Source organism: Myodes glareolus, chromosome 11, assembly GCF_982192425.1.
Source record: "Myodes glareolus chromosome 11, mMyoGla1.1, whole genome shotgun sequence".
NCBI classification, from domain to species: Eukaryota; Metazoa; Chordata; class Mammalia; order Rodentia; family Cricetidae; genus Myodes; species Myodes glareolus.
In genome coordinates this window covers 35,859,930-35,883,677 of record NC_142036.1, presented here as the reverse complement: position 1 = coordinate 35,883,677, position 23,748 = coordinate 35,859,930, and the positions used below count along the sequence as shown (strand labels likewise).

General features: G+C 38.4%; 1 protein-coding gene across 7 annotated transcripts in view; it reads right to left on the bottom strand.

Annotated features, from left to right (window-relative positions):
* Cep128 (centrosomal protein 128) overlaps positions 1-23,748 on the bottom strand; it is a 354,331-nt gene that overhangs the window by 6,308 nt on the left and 324,275 nt on the right. For all 7 annotated transcript variants that reach the window (XM_085697793.2, XM_085697795.2, XM_085697792.2 and 4 more), the window contains 3 exons: positions 17,684-17,761; positions 14,738-14,851; positions 3,880-3,979 (listed from right to left, as the gene is read on the bottom strand). In XM_085697793.2, coding sequence (XP_085553919.2) covers positions 3,880-3,979; positions 14,738-14,851; positions 17,684-17,761 — 292 coding nt within the window. The remainder of the gene's footprint in view (positions 1-3,879; positions 3,980-14,737; positions 14,852-17,683; positions 17,762-23,748) is intronic.

The window sequence follows — 23,748 nt, the reverse complement described above, 5'->3', positions numbered from 1 at the left end:
CTTTTGTTTTATCTTATTATATTTATTTTTATTACTATCCCACAGAAGGCTTTTTTTTCCTAGTGGCAGATAAAAATAGGGTAGAGATAGAAAGAGAAGGGAGGTAGAAAGCAGCTTAGAGGAGTAGAGGGAGGAGAAACCATAATCAGGATATATTATATGAGAAAAACTATTTCCAATAAAAGGACAAAGGTGAGTGGCCATTTAAGGGCTCACCAATCCTGAAGACAAAAGAATGAATAACACAAAACCACAAAGTCCTGGGCTTCACTAGCAGTGCTCTTCCAAGTTTCCCAGGCCAGGAGAGAAAAGGGAAACCAGATACAGAAGGGAACGGTGTGGAGAAGACAGAAGAGGACATCAAAAGGCAGGAGAAATATATTTATCATTTTCAACAGCAATCTTGGATTGGGAGAAGTATTTTTTTCAATGACCTCAAAGGAAAATAATTTTCAACTTGGAATTCTGTAGCTGGTCAAACTTAGAATTGCATAGTCAGCCAAAGCCTCGATCAAGTGTCAATGGAAGATTCCATTTTCAGGGACACAAAGATGAAAAACATGAACCTCTCTCTCCTCAATGTATTTCCATAGAAGCAAGGGGTGAGGAAAGAAAGGCCCCAGAAAGTGTCTGGCGCCATATGCATCACAGACTGCTGGACAAGCCCTTTCACCCTTGGTCTGCATGCTTCCTTTGTTCTTCCCAAACTCCAAATCTGTGAACCGTGTCTTGTCTATTCTTAACTGAATTTTAAAGGTTTGTTTTACTGTTTTATTGTGTTTATTAGTGTTCTGCCTGCATATATGTCTGTGCACCATGTGCATACTTGGTGCCTGCAGAGGCCAGAACAAGAAACTTGGATCCCCTGGAACTGGAGTTACAGACAGCTGTGAGCCACAGTGTGAATGCTGGGAACTGAAACTCAGGTCATCTGAAAGAAGAGCCAGGGAGCCATCTCCCCAGTCCCTCCCTGAATTCCAAATTTATAAATTACATTTATTAGTGTGTATATGTATGTGTGTGTGTCTGTGTGTTAGAAAGAGAGAGAGAGAGAGAGAGACAGAGACAGAGACAGAGACAGAGACAGAACACGTGTTTGTAGTTACACACGTGCCACGGTATACAGGTGGAGGTCAGTGCACAGACTGCGAACATTTGTTCTTTCTTTTCATCATGTGGGCCCCAGGGATTGAACTTTGGTCATCAGGTTTAGTGGCAAGTGACTTGACCCATTTGAACTATCTTGTCATCCCTTGGTTTTCTAAAAACCTAATTTTTTCTATTATTCCATTCTTCTTCCTGCCCCCACTTCTTTTACTTCATGTTTTCCTAGATTTTATTTCCCAACTGTCTAGTTTCTTTCACTTTTATGTCCTATTTTATAATTCTGAGACCTTTGAAAGCCTGTATTCCCTCTTCTAGTCTCTAGCTTTAGTATCTGAGGACACTTCTGATTATCTTATTAGACAAAGGTGCTGCTCTATTCTCTGCTGGGCATGGCAGCTTTCCATTTAAGGGTGTTCAGTAAAAGCAGAAGTTAGAGGATAATTTTTCTAAGTGGAATTAGTCTGTGACAAAAGCAGAAGTATTCAGTGTTAACTAAATTTTGAAAAGTACTGAGAAGATGGAGACAACCATGGCAGAAAAATCATAAATAAAACTTGTCAATAAAGAGTAAACCATAAGGCTCAAATAATAAATGGAGGAATTTAATTAATTTTTGTACATCCTATAATATAATCAGTGACAAGTATTTCTTCATTCAGACAATGTTGCAATGATAACTTTTCCTATATTTAATAATTTTATTTACTTTTGAACTACTACATTTGCATAGAATCCCACATCTGCTTATGAGAAATATATCTTAATTAGAAAAACGATCAAGGATGGTTACAAGATGGTACAATCAAGAGCTAAATGTAGTCTCTGAATGCCTATTATGTAATATTATATATAAATCTAACAGCCTTGATAGTTCCTACAACATTCTTCTAACCACTTTGTTTTAGGAGCCATTTCAACAGGATTGAGCAGCAGAGGAAAATGGCTGCTCTTCTCTACTCGTGGTCGCTACCTCCAGGCTCTTCAGTATATCAATGGGCGGGACTTCTAATGTCCATGTTACCCGAGGAAAATTTTACATTACTTAATGTGAGAGACATAAATTCTGGCAGGGCTATACACACGATTCCGTGACAGTACATCCAACATGAGTTGTAATCCATATTGAAGAGTGGCCACAACATCAGAATAGCAGACGGTTCACACAGATACAAAATCACTTGGTAAAATGATTAAGATGGGAAAGAGAAAATGCTTAGCTTTGGGAATAAAATAATCATGATATAACGAAAACCAAACGATTTGTCAGAAACTGATAAATATTTATTAAATGAATCCATGAATATAAATAAGTAAAAATGAGAGATATCACCTTTAAATTTGACCTACTTCTTTAGACTTATTCTGATATATTATTTTATAGCAGGCTAGCTATTTTAAATGACAGAATTATCAAATTTAATGTATAACCCTCCAGGCCCATGATAAATTGAAGAACTAAATTATTATGCAAATTAGAATCTATTAAATAATATTTGAATCCCGATGGCTTAGATAAAAGTAGACTTCAAAAAAGACTTGTATATTCATTTACCTAATTTAATTGAACATTAATTGGGCTTTTAATATGTGCCAAAAATTATGTGGCGAGCTAAGGAAGCAACGGTGAACAAAGCAGACATCACTTGTGCCGTCACTGAGTTCAGTCTGTGGTGGAGGGGATTTAAAAATCAATAAATGAAAAGTTACTAAAATTATAAAAAATCTATTTGTTGTCCTATTTAAAAATTTTGTATTGAGTTTTGGGTGTTTAAAATAGAAAACACTTGTAAAACCATAGGGCTCATGACTTCTTCAATGTTGTTGGAGGCCGCTAGCTAATTTCCCAACAGCCCTGACTTGAAATAATCACTCAGAAACTATATTATTTGCAATACTGTTTGGCCAGTAGCTTAAGCATATTGCTAGGTAGCTCTTACATCCTAAAATAACCCATCTCCATTAATCTGTGCATCACCATGAGGTCATGGCCTATCAGCAAAGTTTCAGTGGGCTCCAGTGGAGGCATCTGTCTCCATTGGTGGCTACATGGCTTCTCACTGACCCCGCCTACTTTCTCCCAGCATTGTTTAGTTTTCCTGTCTAGCTCTATTCTGTTAAGCTATTGGCTGAAAGCAGCATCTTTATTAACTAATGGCAATAAAACATTCACAGCATACAGAGGGGAATCCCACATCACTTCAAGTATAACGCATAGACGCTGAATGTTGTGGAAGAGACCCACTGCAGAAGGCAAGAGGAGAGAAAGCACCCTGGTAACTGGGTCCTGGGCTACCGAATCACATCTTACTGTTGCCACAGGGTAGAAACAGTGAAATTTAGTGTGTAGGCATGTATGCATTCTTACTCTTTGTACAAATAAATATTTATGAATAGTTACATGCAAATACCTTCTTGTTTTGATTATTTCCATTTTATTAGAAGTTAACTTTATCTGCTCATCTACAGTTAACAATCTTTAAACCAAAAATTGATTTAACAGACATTTTTACTTTGCATAATTTACTCTAAGTTTTCTTTAAAAAGTTTAAAGTTGAAAAACAAACTCCATGTTTCAATTCAGTGAGTTGGGTACCATCAGTGGTGCTCTTGGGAAACTTTTTAAAAAATTTTTATAATTCATAATAAAAACTTTCTCAAACTTTAGCATGAATATTACTATCACGTACTAGCCTTAAAATTTAATTTCCCCATGAGTTATACTTTTTTTTTACAAATCCAATTTAATAACTGGTAATAGACTTTATTACTTACAGTTAAAGTGTGGACTAGACAGGAAGTAACTGCCATCCTGCCAAGAGGTTGAGTGATCTAGGCCATGGATGTGGGAACCTCCAGAAAAGGGCCTGTCGTCCTGAGAAAGAAAGCACCACATTTCAGTTCCATGATCAAAAGATGCATGGACAAAAGAGCATCATGTAAATATACTGACCATGAAACTGGACCCTAATACACAAGCTACCTTACACATGCACAGCTTAGTGATAACCATCATTGTCAAAACTAAAACAAATGGCTCAAGGCATATATATATATATGAAGAAGAAAGAAAACACTCATTTCTGTGAGCATGACATTTCTTTCCAGCCTTCTTCATGACACATACATAAAAGGGCTTTAGAGACACATTTACTATATGTTCTCTGCATGTCTAAGACGGAGTGACTCAGAAAGAGCTTAGGAAGTGAAGGAAGAGGACCTTGTTCGTGGTCATAGCATTCTGAAGTGAAGTCTAAGTGTGGGCAGAGGCTACATTTTTTACTTGAAAATTTAATTTTTAAATTAATATATTTGTGTGTACACCCAAAGGTCAAAGCATTTGAGGCTGTGCGTGTGTGTGGAGATTGGAAGACAGATCTCTAGAGTTGGTATTCCCCTTATATCTTTGTGGAATCTGGGGATGAGACTCATATCATTAGGTCTGATTGCAAAGGCCTCAATCCAGTGAGTCATCATGCTGGTCCAAAGTTAAATGTCTTAAGTATCATTGGAAGAAAACACAAGTTGTGTAAAGAGAAGGATGGTGATAAGGTGGGTCTAACACCTGAAGAACACAGTGGGAAAACCAGACTGGCTAAAGGCAGCTGGTGTCTGGAGAGTTCACATCTAGCAACTGTCAGCAAGATGGTCTAAAGAGATGTCTCAAATGCAATCCTCCATGTAGGAAGGCCGCATGTACCTGATGAATTCACTGCCGTTTCTTGAACCTCAACCAGCTTTTTGTTTGGTTGCTTGTTTTTTGGAACACATATACTGTACATAAATGTAAATAAACAAAAAGGTAAAAATAAAAAGTATATGCACATATAAATACTTCTATAAGGTGATTCTTGTTTCCCTCTCATTCCTCAAGTCACTGCATAGATGTAATAGAGCACAGGATCTATTACACATCTCCACAAACCTCCTGCTTTTCCTAAAATCACTGTATCTCCATCATCACCATACTATATCATAGCTTAATTTACACTCTTATGGTTTAGTCAGGTTGTTATTCGTACTATAAGCAAACCCTATGATAGACGCATTGCTACAAGAGGCTTCTTCATACTGTAATTTCCTAGATGTGAAATCACTAGATGGCATATTTGTCATGCTTCATTGCAGTTGTTGATACCACAAATTTCACAAGTTGTGCTTTTATTTTAATAAAGTCAATTATTTTTAGCTTCCTCTGGCTTGCTCCTTTGGGCCATAATGGGTTAGTTACAAGTATGATGTTTAATTTCTAAGTAGTTGGGTATTTCCCAGACAGATTTTTGTTATTGATTTTTGGTTGTTCTCTCACTGTGGATAATCTTTATAATTTTAATCATCTTAAATTTTTTAAAATAATTTTTATCACCCAGTCTACTTTGGAGAATGTTTAGTATATACTTTGCCTAGTGCTGGAGGACTTTTTGAAAGTTTCAGTTAGCTGTTGTTGGTTGGTATTCCAATAAAGTTGGAATCAACTTTATTCTTCATTGATTCTTCTGCTAATGGCATCAATTATGGGAAAAGAAATGGTAACATTTCAAAGTCTAGGCTTGCTGTTGTTTATCGTTCTGCTGGTAGCTGTTGCTCCAGGTATTTCAAGGCTCCCCTGGAAGAATTACTCCTTCCTTCCACATGGCTTACTCATGACTCAAATATTCATACTTCCTTTCTTTACATGCAAGAACTGCGGAGGCTTAACTACATATTTTAAGTTTTAACATTCCACAGCTTCAAAATACTGTCAGAGAGAGCTAAAGAGATGACCTAGCCATTAAGAGTCCAGATGTAAATTTAATTGCCTGTGCCTACGTCAGGTGGCTCAGAAGCCCTGTAACCTCAGAAAGAGAGGATTAACACCCCCTTCTGACCTTCACAAGTACTTACACACACTTACACACTCTTACTCACACACACACACACAAAAACTAAAATAAAATCTTCTAAAAATTGTTCAAATTTTCCATATCATCTTGAAACAGAACCAGCAAAATTAATCAGTCAAACTGAATTATAAAAGAAAATTATTTCATAATCCCTTTCAACAATCAACATGCCAGAGCATGAAAAGAGTACCTTCTTTTCCTACATTGCTCCTGCACTCCTATATTGCTAGTTAATCTGTGGAATCTCAATTTAAATATATTTTACAAGGTGATCAAAAATTCAACGCTTCGTTTTAATTCCTATTTATATGTAATGAAGCACTTTAGTACCAAGGAGAAAATACTTATTAAAAAGGAAGATTCTTTGCAATGTTAATAATCCTGGCTTCTGCTTTATAAAAATTCTTTTATCCTTAAAACAAGGCCCTGTTTTTATTGCTGTCTTAAGTCTGAATAACCCAGTTAGCCAGAACTCTCTGCAAAATTCAATGGATGAAAGAACTTGCATTTTCTAGTATTTTCCCTGGGCTTCTTCCACTTCTCTTTCATAACTCGCATTGTAATTGGTTTCCTCAAAGCAGTTCCAACTTGACTGAGTTCCTCTGCTAAGGTGGCATGTGATGACTGCTATCTAGAGATGTACACCGAATGCTTCCCTCCGAGGGACACTGTCAGCTCAAAGTTTCTAAGTGACACATTTACTTTTAAGGTTTTATCAATCTCTTCCCCCTGGACAGAAGGAAACTAAAACGCCTGTATTTCTGGATCTGTGGCAGGAATGTTTTCCTAAACTCCTTTTGTCAAAGCACTCCCTCTGTTTCCACTCCACTATGACCATCTGCATCCCATCCGTGTTCCAGAGAGGTCAGCTTCTTCCTCAGCAAACTTCATTCTGTTGGAAAGTTCAAACTGGACATTCCCCTACACTTTGCACTTCAGGTCTCAATTTGTACCAGTTCAGGTTTTAATCACCAGGGTGGGGCTCTGACTTTCACCAGCAACCCACCTTTCTACCTATCTACCCAAAATCCTCCTTACCAAAGTGTCACTTGTAGTAAGAGGGGAATAGCAATATATGATGATACACTGAAATTAAAATCTGCTTACAGAGTGTATGTTGGCACATAGGTGATGGTTATTCTTACAGCTGCAGGTTCTTTTGGTAGTCTTTTCTCTTTTTCTTTGTTGAGAAAGTCATGTAGCCTAGGCTGCCTTTAACTTATAATCCCACTACCCCAGTATTGAATACAGGAGCTACAAGTATGAGCCATCCTGAGTAGCAGCTACACTTAAGGAGTGTAACACGAGGTCATGCTTATTGGGGTTTTCTGTCCTACACGGTTCCCACAGCTGTTTAGCCTCAAAGAAAATCACATTATCACACAGAGGTCTCTTAAGTTATAAACTGATTGGCCCATTAGCTCAGGCTTCTTATTAACTCTCATGACTTATATTAACCCATTATTCTGATCTATTTTAGCCATATGGCTCGGTACCTTTTTCAGCTGGCAGGTCACATCCTGCTTCCTTGGTGGTCTGTGCAGGACTGGGAGGAATCAGCTTCTTCCTTCCCAGAATTCTCCTGTTCTCATTGCATCACCTCTACTTCCTGTCTGGTTTTCTCACCTATACTTCCTACCTGGCCAATCAGAGTTTATTTAAAATATGATTGACAGAATACTGACAGTTCTCCCACACCAAAGGCATTATACCAGATCACCTCTAAGTAGTATCCCTACTAATACTTTATCTGATTTGAATGTAACTGTCAACTATGCAACCAACTTTTCTACAGGAAATCTATACCGATTCAACAATGCTATAAACCTCACATTGGCAACCTTCATCAATAGAGTTAAAGACCCATGGAAATACTGTTTGATAAACTGGACTTAATGAGTTTAAAAAGAAAAAAGAAAAAGGACACCAAATTTTGCATGTAGTGAAGGCTGGGTCAATCTGGGAGGACTGCTGGGGGGTTGGATCTGATCAAAGTATTTTGTATGCAATTCTTAAAGAACTAATAAAAAACAAGAAAAGACGGTGGTAGATAAGACCACTTTAGGACTTTTCTATCAATATTAGCAAATGTAATTATTTCATTATTGACAGTTGTATAAAATTTTATGTTCTCTGCCAAAGAACTAGGATATATAGCATAAAGATATAGTAGGATAAAAAAATTAATGTGTTTAACTGAGTTATCACTTCTGATCCATACCTGTTTTCAGATTAAGAAAAAAAAATTCCAGTTTAATTTGGATCTTTTAAAATTTTTTTGTTTAACTTAAAAAAAAAACAGGATGTCGGGAGAGCTTGGGAGAATGGGATGGGTGGGATAGAGGAAGGGTGGACATTGAAGCAGGGAAGTAAATATTTTAATTAAGGGAGCCATTTTAGGGTTTGCAAGAGACTTGACTCTAGAGGGGTTTCCAGGTCCAAGGAGAGGTCCCCTGACTGTTCCTTGGGCAGCAGAGGAGAGGGTGCCTGAACTGGCCTTGTCCCATAGCCACACTGATGAGTATCTTGCATTTCTCCATAGAACCTTCATCTGGCGACGGATGGAGTTAGAGACAGAGACCCACATTGGAGCTCTGGACTGAGCTCCCAAGGTCCAAATGAGGAGCAGAAGGAGGGAGAACATGAGCAAGGAAGTCAGGACCACGAGGGGTACGTCCACCCACTGAGACGGTGGGACTGATCTAATGGGAGCTCACCAAGGTCAGCTGAACTGGGAGTGATGGAGCATGTGATCAAACCGGACTCTCTGAAAGTTGCTATCAATGAAGGCTGACTGAGAAGCCAAGGATGATGGCATTGGGTTTTGATTCTACTGCATGGACTGACTTAGTGGGAGCCTGGTTTGTTTGGATGCTCACCTTTATAGACCTGTATGGAGGGGGGAGGACCTTGGACTTCCCATGGGGCAGGGAACCCTGACTGCTCTTAGGACTAGAGAGGGAGGGGGAGGTGGGGAGAGGGAGGAAAAATGGAGGTGGGGAGGAGGTGGAAATTTTTAATAAATAAATAAATTAATTAATTAAAAAAGAAAAAAATGAAATGAAATCATGGCAGCATGTAAGTCCAGATGATGTTAAAGGAATACAATGATTTCCACATGATTTGATTTGATTTCCAAACAAAGTTTGGGATGTTTCACCCAAGAATTATTGGGAAAAAAAAATGGCAATTATACTTTCAATAGACTTCTACACTGTTTTAACATAGAATGTAATCAACAATTTATTATGTATGCTTGCTCTTTATTCTGGGGTAAAACAGACAGTGCCTGTACTAAAATGCCATGCCATACAACAAAGGGCATTTCTTAAACTTCCATATTCATTTACATTTATACTATTGTTTTTATATGTTCTTAAAATTTTACTTCACACACTATGTAAGGCTCTCTCCAAAGAGTGACAAATTGGTTGGGTTAAGGGATTCACAGTGATAAATCTGCATAGCAATTTACATTTAGTTTCCTATCAAATGTAAAGATGGGAAAAGGTAGCTACAAATGACACAATAGTGATAAAAGGGTTAATGCTCTCTTAAACTCTCCTGTGTTTGCTCCTACTGTTTCCAAGCAATGTCCACGAACTTGTGTGAATACTACACTGGTCATTTATTTTAGAGTATCAATGTTTATGCATTACCTACAATCTTGGATTGCACTAGTTGCACACAGCATGTTTTAGAAGCTAGTGTTGCAGATTTGAGCCAGAAAGAGCTGACTCGAGAAAGTGCAGAATGCTATTAATTGTTATGAGCAAGGCATAAACAAATTACAGAGAGATTCAGTGAGAGAGAAGTGACTTCCAGGAGCAATCCAGGGACTTATATCACACACATGCTTACACTGAACAAACACGGCCGAGGGCCTGGGGAACGTCTGCCTTCCCTTCATAAAGACTGTGGGAAGCCATTATCAACACTGCACCTCGCTCCTCTAATCCTGTGAAACAGCTGCTTCTTCAAATAGAAGCGGCACACCAAGTCTTCAACTGTAAACTAAAAAAAAAAAAAAAAAAAAAAACCCACCGTTTTCTTCTCAGAAAGAGGAAGAATGGAAAGGGGTACACCGTCTGTGAGTTTACTAAAAATTCCAATGTTAATTAAAATCATATATTTAGTATGGATAAAGGTAACAAATGGAGGGGTTTTTGAGCAAACCATGCTCCTCCGTGAATTCAGATTAGTGATGCTGTGTTACTGGCTCACTGTGGACATTCTGTTCTATTTGAAACAGCTGGGGCTGTGAGGAAGACTGCATTTCCTACAGAAACTCAATTAGGCTGGGTGGAAAAGAGGCCATGAAATGCTTCTGTTGTCTACAGAGAGTCAGGGAGAGTGTGCTGGGCTTGACTTTGACTTGAATTCTAAATATAAATGGAGACCAGGCTCTGTTCCATCAGCTTGGTCAGCTTAGTACATTATTATATTCTCATATTTTTATATTAAACATCGTGCTCTTAAAGTTGTCCGCACTGGGTTGCCTGGACTCTTGACAGGTTTCTAGAAATTGGATACTTTTTGTCCTGTTGGTGTCACAGGGGTAGACAGAAGGAGAGGGGCTCTGGGCCTCGGTAGAAGGAGAATCTAATTTGCCTGCTTCCTGCTCACACTTCTTTCCCTGCAATGGTGTGGTCACGCATGATGTTGCATTTCTTTCTTACATGACAGCAATAACAGGAGAGAAGGCAGATGCCAATAAGGTTTTGCAGTTCCCACAGCTATTTGTCATCAGCAATACAAATGAATGCTAGTAAACAACCTCTTCCAAATTAAGGCATAAACAAAACACGTCTCTGCATCTTGTCATTACAAGCATCTTCCTAAAGATTCGGCAACCTTGCCCTAAATCCCCAGCGAAGCTGATGAGGATCACCTTTGTTGCATCTAGACCTTCTCAACTGCACCATCACTGCCTATCAGAAGGATATAAATTGCTAAGAGCTGGGACGGTTCTTCCCTTAGTGTGCGAATCTCTTGAGGGCTTACTACAGTGGTGTGTGTGTGTGTGTGTGTGTGTGTGTGTATATATATATATATATATATATATATATATATATATTAGTAAAAACTAAATTAATGTTCACTGAATGTTGGATCCAGAAAAATAATAAATGTAAATAAGTTCCAATTAGAAGAGAAGCTCCCTAAATGCTCCCTTATTTGAGTCAAGTATATCTAAAAACATTCTAGGCAAATAGACAACATACAGTATACACATGAGAGGAAGAATTTTTTCAAAAAGCTTGGGAAGTATTTATTTGACTGACAAAGAAAAAGATTCTATAGTGTGTAAGGGAAGAGAGACTAGAGTGTCAAGTTTTCTGTTTTCAAGTTAGAAATTGGCAGATTTTTTTTTCATAGAAGGTCAATAGTAAATATTTTAGGATGTATAGACCCTATAGCTTCCACTGTGCAGCCAAACCATACAGTGAAGCACAAAAGCAACCCTAGATAATTTGTAACAACTGAGTGTGTTTGTATTCCAATAAAACTTCAGAGCTGACTTTATCTTAGTTAGGTTTAACTAACTTGGGGAGGAAAGGGTTTATTTTATCTTTCACCTCCTGGTCAAAGTCACTGAGAAAAGTTAGGGAAGGAACTCAGGCAAGAAAGGAACCTGGACACAGGAGCTGATGCAGAGGCCATGGAGGAGTGCTGCTTACTGGTTGTTCCTTATGGCTTGCTTCTTGCTTACACACCCCAGAACTACCAGGTCAGGGGAAGCACTGCCCATAGTGAGCTGGGCCTTCTCACACCAATCACTAATGAAGAAAATGCAGCACCGCCATTGTCTTGGTTAGTGTCACTATTGCTGTGACGGAACACCATGAGCACAGCAAGCTGAGAGGGCGAGGGTTTATTTGGCTTATGCTTCCATACCACCCTTCACCACTGAAGAGATCAGGACAGGAACTCAGAGGCAGAGCAGGAACCTGGAGGTGGAGCTGATGCAGAGGGCATTAAAGATTCAAGCCTATTGGCTTGCTCCTCATGGCTTGTTCAGCCTGCTTTCTTAAAGAATCCAGGACCGCTAGCCCAGCAATGGCCACACCCACAGTATGTTGAGCCCCCCATCAACAATCGCTAGGAAATGCCCTGTAGGTTCACCAATGGCACAATCATATGGAAATATTTTCTCAGTTGGTTCTCCCTCCTTTCTGATGACCCTACCTTGTGTCACAGTGACAAAAAAACTAGTCAGAGTGGGCATTCTTGCAGTTAAGTTTTCCTCTTCGTAAGTGATTCTAACTCGTGTCAAGTTGACAAAATCTAACTAGCACAGACCTCTGCTCTCAGTCTCTTTAAATTTATTTGTAAAAATGACTATTGGCGTCCATAACTGGCAAGATAGAATCACAAAATGTCAGTCTACTGCATTATTTAGGGCATGCATCTGCTGAATTTGGTGATGATTTATATATTTATCACAAGAATGGATAAATATGTAAAAATGTTTACAGAGTATTATTCCAGAGCATGGCCTTCGTAAAATAGAATTTGTGGGCCTCTGCTACACTTATACCATCTATTTCTAAAATTCTCAAGCTTATTTTCTCATATTTCCAAGTTTAACCCATTCTATAAACAGGCCTGATTGCCTTCAGCTGAAGATCCAGTTTTACATAAAATTGCGCAGCTACTTGCTACCCGTGTTAAACATTCATGCCTTTGCCATATGCTATTATGAAGACAGCACTGATTTATAGCAGTTTGACACCACTAGATAGCACAAATTCACCACATAGCAAATCATGCTTTATTGAGAAATAATGTTTTAAAAGTTTAGTATGCATCCAGACCTCTGTTAACTGATGATAATGTAATCATGTAGTTTTAGAGAAAACTTTCACAACACATTAAAAATACCTATGTTTTGTGACTGTGAGCCATATGAAAACCAAACATAGATATAGCACAGCAGTCAAGAACATAGAATATTGCACTTAGGTAGATTTAGGTTTAAATATGGATTCAAACATTGAACCACTCCATAACCTTACTTTCTTCAGGAATACAGGAGATGAATAGTACCAATTTGACAGTTGCTGTAGGGGTAGGCATGACTTCACATAAAACATGCAATACCTGGGAAAGTCTGTTCTGACACACTCAGTGAGTAGTAATTATCACTAGCTCCTATTGCTTGCACATTAAATTCCATTGAAGGAGAAATGAATAATTCAGGATGTAGGGTACAATACAGGAATGTTAGATGATGATTTAAAAATTGTCATATATACAAGACAAAAATTTTACCAGTGTAGCTAATCATTCTAACTTTAAAAATTTGTAAAAAGTAGTAGAATCATGAGAAATTCTCTTAATTTTGAAGGTATCAACAGTATAACTCTGCTAAGGAAGATTTATTGAAATGAGTACTATCTATCACTGGATACTCTATCCAATTATATTAGGAGGGAGGATGCTCCGTAGAAATAATACTTGGCTGTAATATGTGAATACATACTGTGTAATGAATATTCATTAGTATTAAAGTGTGTAAAATGGACACTTTTTATTTTTGTTTTTCTGTAATTGTAAGTACACATCTGAGCATAGATGGATTCTCTATAGGTCAGCATTCTTCGTGTGTGAGTGTGTGTGTATGTGAGAGAAAGAGAGAGAGAGAGAGAGAGAGAGAGAGAGAGAGAGAGAGAGAGAGCGAGCACATGTGTGTTGGGGGTGTTAATTTTGTCCTGCAGGAATTATCTTGCAATTCCTGGAGATCTTTCTGGATGTCACAATTTGGGTAGGTGTGCTACTGGCAATCAAGGGTAATGCTAAACTGAATAAACTTCAGGCATGCTGCCAGCCATCCTTTAATGCATAATGTCACCTCTGCAACAAAAATTACCTGGCCAGAATATCACAATGTTCAAGTCAAGATACTTGGTTCTGAACTAAGATCCTTCAGGGCTGTGGTGGTTTGAAAAAAATTGGCGCCCAAAGGGAATGGCACTATCAGGAGGTGTGGCTTTGTTTGAGTAGGTGTGGCCCTGTTTGAGGAAGTGTGTCACTGTGCTGATTGGCTTTGAGGTCTCCTTTTCTTAAGCTACTCCCAGTGCCACAGTCTACTTCCTGTTGCCTGCATATCAACAAGTAGCAGCTCCCTCTCCAGAACCACGGATAGCCGCATGCCATGTCCCACTACACCTCTGAACGATAAGCGAGCCACTATGATTAAATGTCTTCTTTCTAAGATTGTCAGGGTCATGGTGTCTTTCACAGCAACAGAAACCCTAACGAAGATAAAGGCTAAGCGGGCTCACTGGTCTGCCCTCAGATATGGGGGCAAGACTAGGAAATGGTACATTTTTGTCAACGTGATTAAATCATCTCACTCACCGATTTTCTGGTTACACATTTATAGATCTGAAGTCCTAGCACAGGATTATCCTGCCTAAGAGAATAACTAGAAATACAAAGGCCTCAGGTTCAATAGCACAGGATACTGAACTTCTGTCCCAGGGACACCTTGTCTTACACATGAAGGAGGGCAGTCATTTACAATATCTTTGGCCAACCAAGTGACCAGGGTTTTCCTGGCTCAGGATTTCTTATGTGGCATTCATTTCTATGGACAGACGACATGCTGTCATAACAGTGAAATCGAGTGCAATCTTTCCTTTCCCAAGTACTCTGACACACACACTGACGCAGCTGCTTACAAGCTGTATAGACTTAGAGATAGTTAATGACCCAAGTTTTCAAAACTGTATAAAGAACATTACTTTAAGGCTCTTGATTTTGTATCTGGTGTCATCTCGGCGCTGTTGAACAGAATCTCTGTGCATTCTGTATTTATAATATCTGCCATCAGTTTTCTCAGATAAACTGGAGGAAACCTGAAAAAAATGATAGGGTTCAAAATTGGTAAATGAAAGAACAATCAGTGCTTGAAAATAAGAGCAAGGAAATACTGGAGTACAGAAAAATAACTATTTCAAGAGATACATACAAAAAAAAAAAAAGGCGACCAAAGAAAAAGAAGAAAACGGCCATGCTGTACTTGGTCACAGGTATAAGATGGATGTGATATACTTAGAGAACACTAACCCTCCCTTTCCAGCTGCTAACAACTACCAATTGCTCCACAGCTGGGGAAGGGGTTATGCGCCAATGGATCGCATATATTTTCAAATTTAATATTTCATTTTTCTTCATAATCATACAAATCCAGAGAACAAATAAATTAAGAAAGCAGCATGTTCAGGACCCTTATTCTATGTTTTTTTCTTTCTCTTCACCTTCAGGAGAAAGAAGGAACACAGGAATTACCTCTGATAGTCAATTATTTAGACATTTAATATTTGTGGGACAATTTAGAAGACAATGAGGATAAATGATTTTGGTGTGTACAATTATCTATAGTAGGTAGAGTCTGAAATATTTCCACAGAACCTTCATCTTATTGGTGGTTCAAGTGGGGAAGGGAACTTGGAAATCCAGTTCCAAGCTTTTCATTTTCATGAGGGCAGCAAAGGAAAGAAAAAAAAAGCTGCTCATAAAGTCATGAATACTTGGCCAGAGCAAGGTAATTTGTGGCAGATCTGGATTGGAACTCAGTGCCATACCCATTCCACTCTACCAAATAAGCAATCTTTAAATTCAGGTGACAGAGCTGAAGCATTTCTGTTTTCAAAAATGGGGTTAAAAGAAGAAGGGAGACTAAGAGGGACAAAACAGTCATATTCAAGAAAGAATAAAGTCAAGTGTATCAATGTAGGATGGAGTTTCTATGTAGTCATAACTATGGGACAATCAGAAAATACAATTGTAAAGTGCATTTTTTGTGTATATGTTAGTGGTGGCACAGATAACAGTATTTATGTCCTTCAGTTTATATTCAGAAAATATTCCCTGGGGTGGATAATAAAAAAATAAAGTATTCCCTGAGACATTATGCCATCTGGGGCATGAACTTGAATTTAGATAAACATGTAGGCCTTTGAATTCTTATTTATATCATACTGATATACATGTGTGCATATGTACATGTGTAAATATAATCCATATTTAATAATATGAAGGCTTTCTATATTTTCATCTAAGGCTATATATATTTCATGAAAGTGATATAAATAAGCTATTTTTAATTGCATAGATGTCTTTGGAATACACATGAACATATGGAATGGGTTTCAAGATGAAGGCAACAGTGAAAAGAAGAGACAAATTAGATCTCCCAGCTAATTTGAAAACTCAAAGCTTCAATCTCCTCATAAGTAAAACAGAAAAAATATTTCTGAATATCAAAGAAATTCACAATGGATTTAGCTACTGTTAACTACATAGTGCAATAAAAGTTATAAAAAATACTTGCTACATTTGATAGCAAACAAAACCAGCTAACAAGCATGTCTCTTTTCAGGATCCAGGTTTCACTTTTAAAAAATTGGAATGTACAACTCTGAACTTGAAAACACATTCTCCCTGAAAAATTCAGTATAAACATATCCTCATATTGGAGTCTGTGCATGTGTATGCCAGGCTTCTAGGCCACCGATAGACTTTGAGTGATAATGATAGAACTTCTGATCAGAAAACAAAACTTCTGGACTGCACTCGTAAGCATTCTGTTCAGTAAGCGCACAGAGGGACAAGTGAGCTTTTCCTGGGAGCCTACGTCACAGGTTTATCCTGGTCTAAAGTGGGCATCTGTATCTTACTCATCCTTCATTCATATAGGTGACACTAGTACAGATGGTGGGAAACATTCTCCACACTGAGTTGAATGAAGGTGAAGGGAAACCACAGGGCTCTGTATGTTGGTGTCCTAACTGTCTGGTAGAGATTTAAACCAGAAATACACATTCACAGCGTGCGAGAGAATCAACACAATAAACAAGGAACACTTGTTTTATCCGCTTTGCAACTGCCCAGCTTCAGGATGCATCAGCCGACTCTTGGACCATGCTAAAAATAGTTCAGTTATGAAATCATCAAAAATACTCATTATATTTTGAGATATGCACCATATCATTGATTGTAACACACCCATGCTATTGCATGCTGACATTTACTCCTCAAATGTATCATCAAATAATATGCAGTATTTATAGAGAACCTAAATATTACGTAAGTCATATTTTTAGTGATTTTAAGGCCAATTTGAAACAAGAGACTACATGTTCACAACATGAACACCACATCACTTTTAGTTTTAATCTTTTATTTGTATCTAGTGTGTTGACGCTGTAACAAGCTATAAATTGCTAAGGCTATACTTTCCATTTGCATCCCCTAAAGGGACACGAGAAGAAATGAACTCTAAACGATCATGAACTGGATTTCACATGCCACGGGAGAGGAATAACTAGGAAATACAATGTCTCTAAAACAGAAAGTATCTCATCTTCCTGTTGTCACTGGAGTGTGTCACCCCCTTTAATTCTTAGGGTTTTCTAAGTTATTGTTACACGATTAGAGAGAAAAGGTAAATTTCTAATAGTAAGATAAAAGTATCTATTTTTCTATGCTATCTTAATACAGAAGTTTGGTTATTTTCATCCCCGACTTCATAAATGTCAGTGAACTCTGGTAAGATGGCACCGTTAAAATCCCCAGTGTTTTTCAGGACTTCCTCCCTTCCCACAAGTTTGCTTGCACATCAGGAAGATGTCAAGCATCCCAACTCAGACAAAAATAATGAAAGAGACAAGCCAACTCCTGCTCACTCTGAAGTCTTTGAAATCCTCTAGAAGGCTCAGTTTCTCAGGCACAGACTCCAGATGGTCTAAGGCCACTCGGGTACTCTAGGAAAAGAACAAAACAAAGCATAAGGGGACTCGATCAAAAATTAATATTTTAAGAATCTGAACACTGAAAACAAGACACACCACCAGCAAATTAAACTACAAATTTAGAGTCAAATAAGAATAAATATTTTTAATAGATCTTTTAAATCAGGAGAATTAGTCCCTTTCACAAAGTATATGAGATGCATTTGCAAACCTGACTCCTTTAAAACGCTTCCTAGATAATTGCTTTCAACTGACACACTGTGAAATTTTCTATAGAGCATTTCATATTTGCATTAATTTACAAAAATTGCTTCAGTGAACACCAAAAACTAAGCACCAGGTGATAGTGAGGAGAGATGAGTTTGCAGTTGCATTTCTACAGGGCCCATTCGACACCCTCAAATGTTGTCATTACCATAAAAAGAGTTCTCAACAATTATTTTTAGGAAAGAAGCAAATACAGAGCAGTTCTCAAAAGACAGAAGAAATGTCTGAAATCAAACATCTGTAACAGAGGCATAAGACTGCTGATTATAAATCAATAAGTTATTACAAAGCTATTGAATAGCTGGTTCTGTTACACCCACCAATGTGAATATCAAGAGGGAATGATCTTAAAATAACCTCCTGGACGCTCAGTGGTTAGAACTACCTTGAGTTAAAGATGGTGTATATACAGGTAACCAGTGTTAGCTTTTTAATTGGAAAGGAATTTTAATTAACAAAACAAAAACAAAAACCCACAGGTGATGTATGCTCAGGGCCTAAGTCTCAGAGCGGCAGATCAGTTAGTGTCTGGGAGTGTCACTGGATTTAGCAATGAGATTCTCACGCTCAGTAAAGGGTTTTCTATTTCCATCCATTTGCATGCAAAATTCAAGATGTCATTGTTTTTTACCGCTGAGTAAAACTCTAATGTGTATATGTTCCACACCTGCTTTAATTATTCTTCTATTGAGGGGCACCTAGGCTGTTTCCAGGTTCTGGCTATTACAAATAGTGCTGCTATGAACATAGTTGAACAAATGCTTTTGTAGTATGATAGGGCATCTCTTGGGTATATTCCCAAGAGTGGAATTGCTGGGGGACTGCAGGAGTCACAAGCTCCAGATGGTCTGCTCTGAGACAGGAGAACTGGCCACCATGTTGGGTTTCGTGTGAGTGAAACAACTTTAGCTTTGTTAAGCTGTATTTTAGGTTTGGTATTCACCAACACATGGCCCAACAGTAATTAGCTCAAGTGATATCTATGCGGCGGATTAAGTCACTAAAGGAAGCAAGTCATATGGCTGTGATATTTCATTTCTATTTTGATAAATAAAGATTGCCTGAAGATCAGAGAGTAAAACAGCTGCCTGGTCAGCCTTACAGACCAGGCAGTGATGACACACACCTTTAATCCTAGTAGCCACACTAGTTTGCCATAGAAACTGGGCCGTAATGGTGCACACCCTTAATCCCAGAACTAGAGACAGGAGTAGACAGCTCTCATACACAGTCCATTCTGAGAGTCCTCGAGGCCGGATCACCATTTCGGACTAAGGTAGACATAAGAGCCAGAGGCTGGCTGTTTTGTTTTTGTGAACTTCAGGCTGAACCCCAACATCTGTCTCTGGGTTTTTATTAATCGGGCTACAGATGACCTGGCTTTTGATTGGGTGGTTAGGTCTGACTTACAGGCATGGCAGAAGTTTTTCTTTGAGAAGAGTTCATTGCTCTCCACTCAGTCTCCGCCTTGATTTGTACTCCATTTCAGAGGTTCTGTGCGCTGCCTGGCATCTCCCACCAGGGCCTGACCAAGACCATTTTTTTTCTGAGTCCAAACTATGTGTCCCACAGCCGCTGGGCATGGCAATGGATGGATACAAGAATGGGATGCCTTTGTTCAACATACTTCAGTTCACCCCTTCCCACCTCCTCCTTCTTCAGTAACTGCACTAATGAGCTCAATCAAAAGCCTAGCTGGAATTCTGCAGAGCGACTCCCTTGCCTTTCCTGTTCTGAGTTCTATGTGACTTCTTCAGTGTTTTGAAGCTCCAGCTGTTTTCTGGCTTTGTCATATACAAATCTGTGCTCCTGTTCTTCAGAAGCCTGTAGAGAGCAAAGAGAACGCAGCCACCGCCATTTTTGAACAGGAACTTGTTTTGTGCTGTTCCAAGTTAGCAAAGTGTTCTTTCTCAGGGTCTATTTAAAAGATTTAGTATTTTGTCCCTTCTGCTTAACATTTATATTATTGTCAGTTTTTCTGCTTTGTGTACTTACTTAAACTGCCATACATTTTAAATGGCTTCACTTAATTTTTCCATGGGTTGGAAAGACTCATCAAGATGACATTTTTCTTAACATAGGATACAACATGTAAGTTTCAGAAAGCTGGGGTTTTTTTTTTGTTGTTGTTGTTGGTTTTTAGTCACTTTGTAAGCTATATTTACTTAAGTAATAAAATTAGAGATATTTAAGAACTATAATAACTCTTGGAAATAAAACACAAAGCAAAGCTCTGACGACTGACTATTTTAAGACAAAACTGTGCAATGAATAAAACCCTTTCCATAAGCAGAAACTAATAGACTTTCAGCACTAAAATTTTATTTCCTTTTTCTTTTTTAACCTCATGTTTTCTTCTCATTTGGGAGTGATCCTCTGAACCTGGATTAAGTATTTTAAACTCATTTCTTTCTCAAAATAAGCAGATAACCTCTATAAAACCTGAGTAATTTTCAACCAACCAAGTGATTTTGTGATCACTCTCTATTTTGTTTTTGCAAGCTCCCATATCAGTTTATTATGACGGTGATATTTGGGTGTATATCCAAATGGCATGGAAGAATCCAGAAGCTTTAATTGCGGCTGTCTTATTTCCAACCCCTTTCCAACTATCAACACTTTTCAGCCACTCTCTGAAGACATGTGCTTTGATGAAACTGTTTTCGTTAGAGGTGTTTTGAGAGGAAATCATGAAGAATTTCATCTTCTATGCTCAGGACCATGTGTATCTAAATATCCATGCATATGCACAACAGTAAGAAAGACAGACAGACAGACACACACACATATAAAAGTCTGGATATCATAATGTGCGGGACTAGAGCATAAAGCTCACAAGAGTTTCCTCAAATAAATGTTGACTGAACAAAAACAAATGCAGTTAGCATGCTCTAAACAGTCTAAAATACTCATGCATTTTTCATAAACGCCAAAAAGTCTGTCATTTGCTTTTATTTTCTCCTAAGAGTGTAAGTGATAGAAGAAACTGGAATTTAGAAACCCTGTCTGCGAGCCCCTGTGGCTTGCCCCTTACAGATGTGTTCACATGTCTGTCAACAAAGGTAAAGCACAAGCTGCCAGCTTTACTCTTCCAAAATTTCAACACACATCAGACGCCTATGGAGCTGAGAAATTTGAACTGGCCTATAGAACTGTTCCCTCAGATCTTCCTTTGTTTCAGACCAGAAGGAAATTGAATAATATCTCATGACAGCATAAGTAGGATCCATTAGGATTAAAGAGAGGAATTCATTACAAATATTAGACCCTGTCTCCTGTGGAGAAAACCCATGGAACAAATTTGACCATAGGCTGTAATACTTCTCTTTGTAAAAATGCACATCTGCTTAATTTTATTAATATATAATAAATATAATTTTCTTATACATATTGAACTCATATGTGTAGAAGATGAAGGAGAATTTGTCTATATTTTTGAGACTGCGGATATTTCTGGCACAACGTACATGTTAAATAAACAAGGTTATGAAGCAATTTATTTGGGTTCAAAAATGCAATTCTATTTCATTTGGAAAGAAACCTACTGCAGAACTTTCCTGACAAATGGCTGAACGGTGGTGAAAAGACCTGAGTAAACATGGCTCAAGGAGAGGAAGGGTGAGCTCACATAGAGGACGAACTGTATGCCTTTCACTGCTGGTGACTCGATCCAGCACAGCTGTATTGGCATTGAAGGGTCCTGTTTTTATCCAAACTGTCTAACACTCTCTGGAATCCACCCGAACAGTAGCCGAGAACAGGCCTGCAAATCCTGGTGCTGCTGCTGCACATCCTTCAGGAGGCCCCGAGGAGAAGGCTGTGTGGCCTCCTCCAGACACTAAAAGAATCCTCCATTTATACACTTCGTGGCCCTGCAAAGCCTGGTGCCATTGATGACATCCAGCAAGAGGCCCCAAGAGGAAAGCTGTGTGGATTCCTCCAAATGCCAAAAGTCTCTGTGTTCCATTTGCCACTATAAACGCTGTGGACACCCTAAGAAGCCTGATGGAGAACCTACATCTGTTACTTGTTAACTGGACATAGCACCAACCTGCCCTCTAGATACTTGTCCTTATACCCACAGATTAGTACAGCTTCCAGCCCTCGCTAAAGAAGCTTCTTTTTGCAGTGAGTAGAGGTTCAAACAAAGACCCACAGCTGCTGGTCAGAGAAAGGTTGACTTTACAGTGTTTAAATCTAAAAGAGACTTCTGTATCAGACTCCCTCTGCCCAGGATACTGCAAAGGAGGGAAATGTTCAGATTCTAATGGTTAAGAGATAGGGAAGAGTGCTGCGGAGCTGTGCCTTCTGGACATGACAAGACCGTACCTACAACAGCTGTGGATGATTGCGTAAGACCTGCACAAGATAGAGCCAGTCAACATCCAGCATAAATATGGGAGAGGCTCATGATAGCCCGCCTCTAGCTGAGAGCTACTGGCAATTGAGGGCAGCTGATGGAGGGAGGGTCAGTTTTCTGCAGGGGTATTATCCCTAGATGGTTACCCACACAAACACAGGGAACACTATAGTCATTGAGTTAATAAACAAACAACAAAATTCAGAAGATGACCAGAAGTTCGGGGAGGAACAGAGAGGAGGAATTGGAAGAAGATGGAGCAATGAATAAGTGATGATAAAGAGTGAATATTTTTTTTAGAAAGAGAAGATACATTTTCAAACAGATTTCTCATTCTAGATTATAAATTAGAGTCAATCTATTACCTTTTTATTAGCTTACAAATGACACAGAGCTCTTTCCAAGTAAGTGGTTTGAGGGATTTTCCCAGACAAGAAAACACCAAGAATGAAGTGAACGATGAGAAGATGGGGAACAAAGTATCATGTTTCTTTGTTAGAAATACCCCAGATTGTCTCTATAATTATTGTTCTTGCCACTCCCTGCTATGAAGAACACAGTTCCTTCTGTGTGCTGAACAATATGTTAGCTACTTACAGATTCTTGTCAACGGATGTTCTATTTTTTTTTTTTTTAGCGGAAATAATTTTATTTCTTCAAATTGAAACTAAAGGCACTCACAAGGAGGGAAACTGAACACTGGGGAGGGAACTGACGTTACCAGCCTTTACTGAGGGGACTCATAGTTCCGGGAATGTTCCTTACATGTATTTTGTGGTTTGGGGAATATCACTTAGCCCTGTCCTTCTAAGCCACATTCTTTTATTTTTAATGGGGAGAAATAATGGGAGTCTTGATCATCCTGTACCCATCGGCAGCAGTTGTGATTAGCCGGAAAAGACTGGACATGTAAGTGCACTGGAAACTGTCAAGTACTTTCCAAACATCAAGTACAGAAAAAAATATTGAATCGGAGGCACCATCAACTATAGTAACTTCCAAATAGCAGAGAGGCACTGAACATCAATCTATAATTGCAGCAAATAAAGACTAAGCAAAAAGGGCAATGCAGAGAAACAAGTAACTTTTAGAAATGTACCTGACATTATATAGACATTATTTAAAAATATAAAGGAAGAATACCACATACATTTTGAACACATGGTACTCTCCTCTTTATTTGGAGAACACTTTTTTTTACCTTTTCTTCTACCAAAATGATCTCTCTCTCTCTCTCTCTCTGAAATAGTTTATTCTAGAATCAAATTTGAGTGACTATGACCTGGAAAAACACAGTCTTCCTCAAAGGACAAAGAAAACCAGACATCACTTTAAAATCTCCGCTTTGATTAAAACATTAGGACTTTCATGT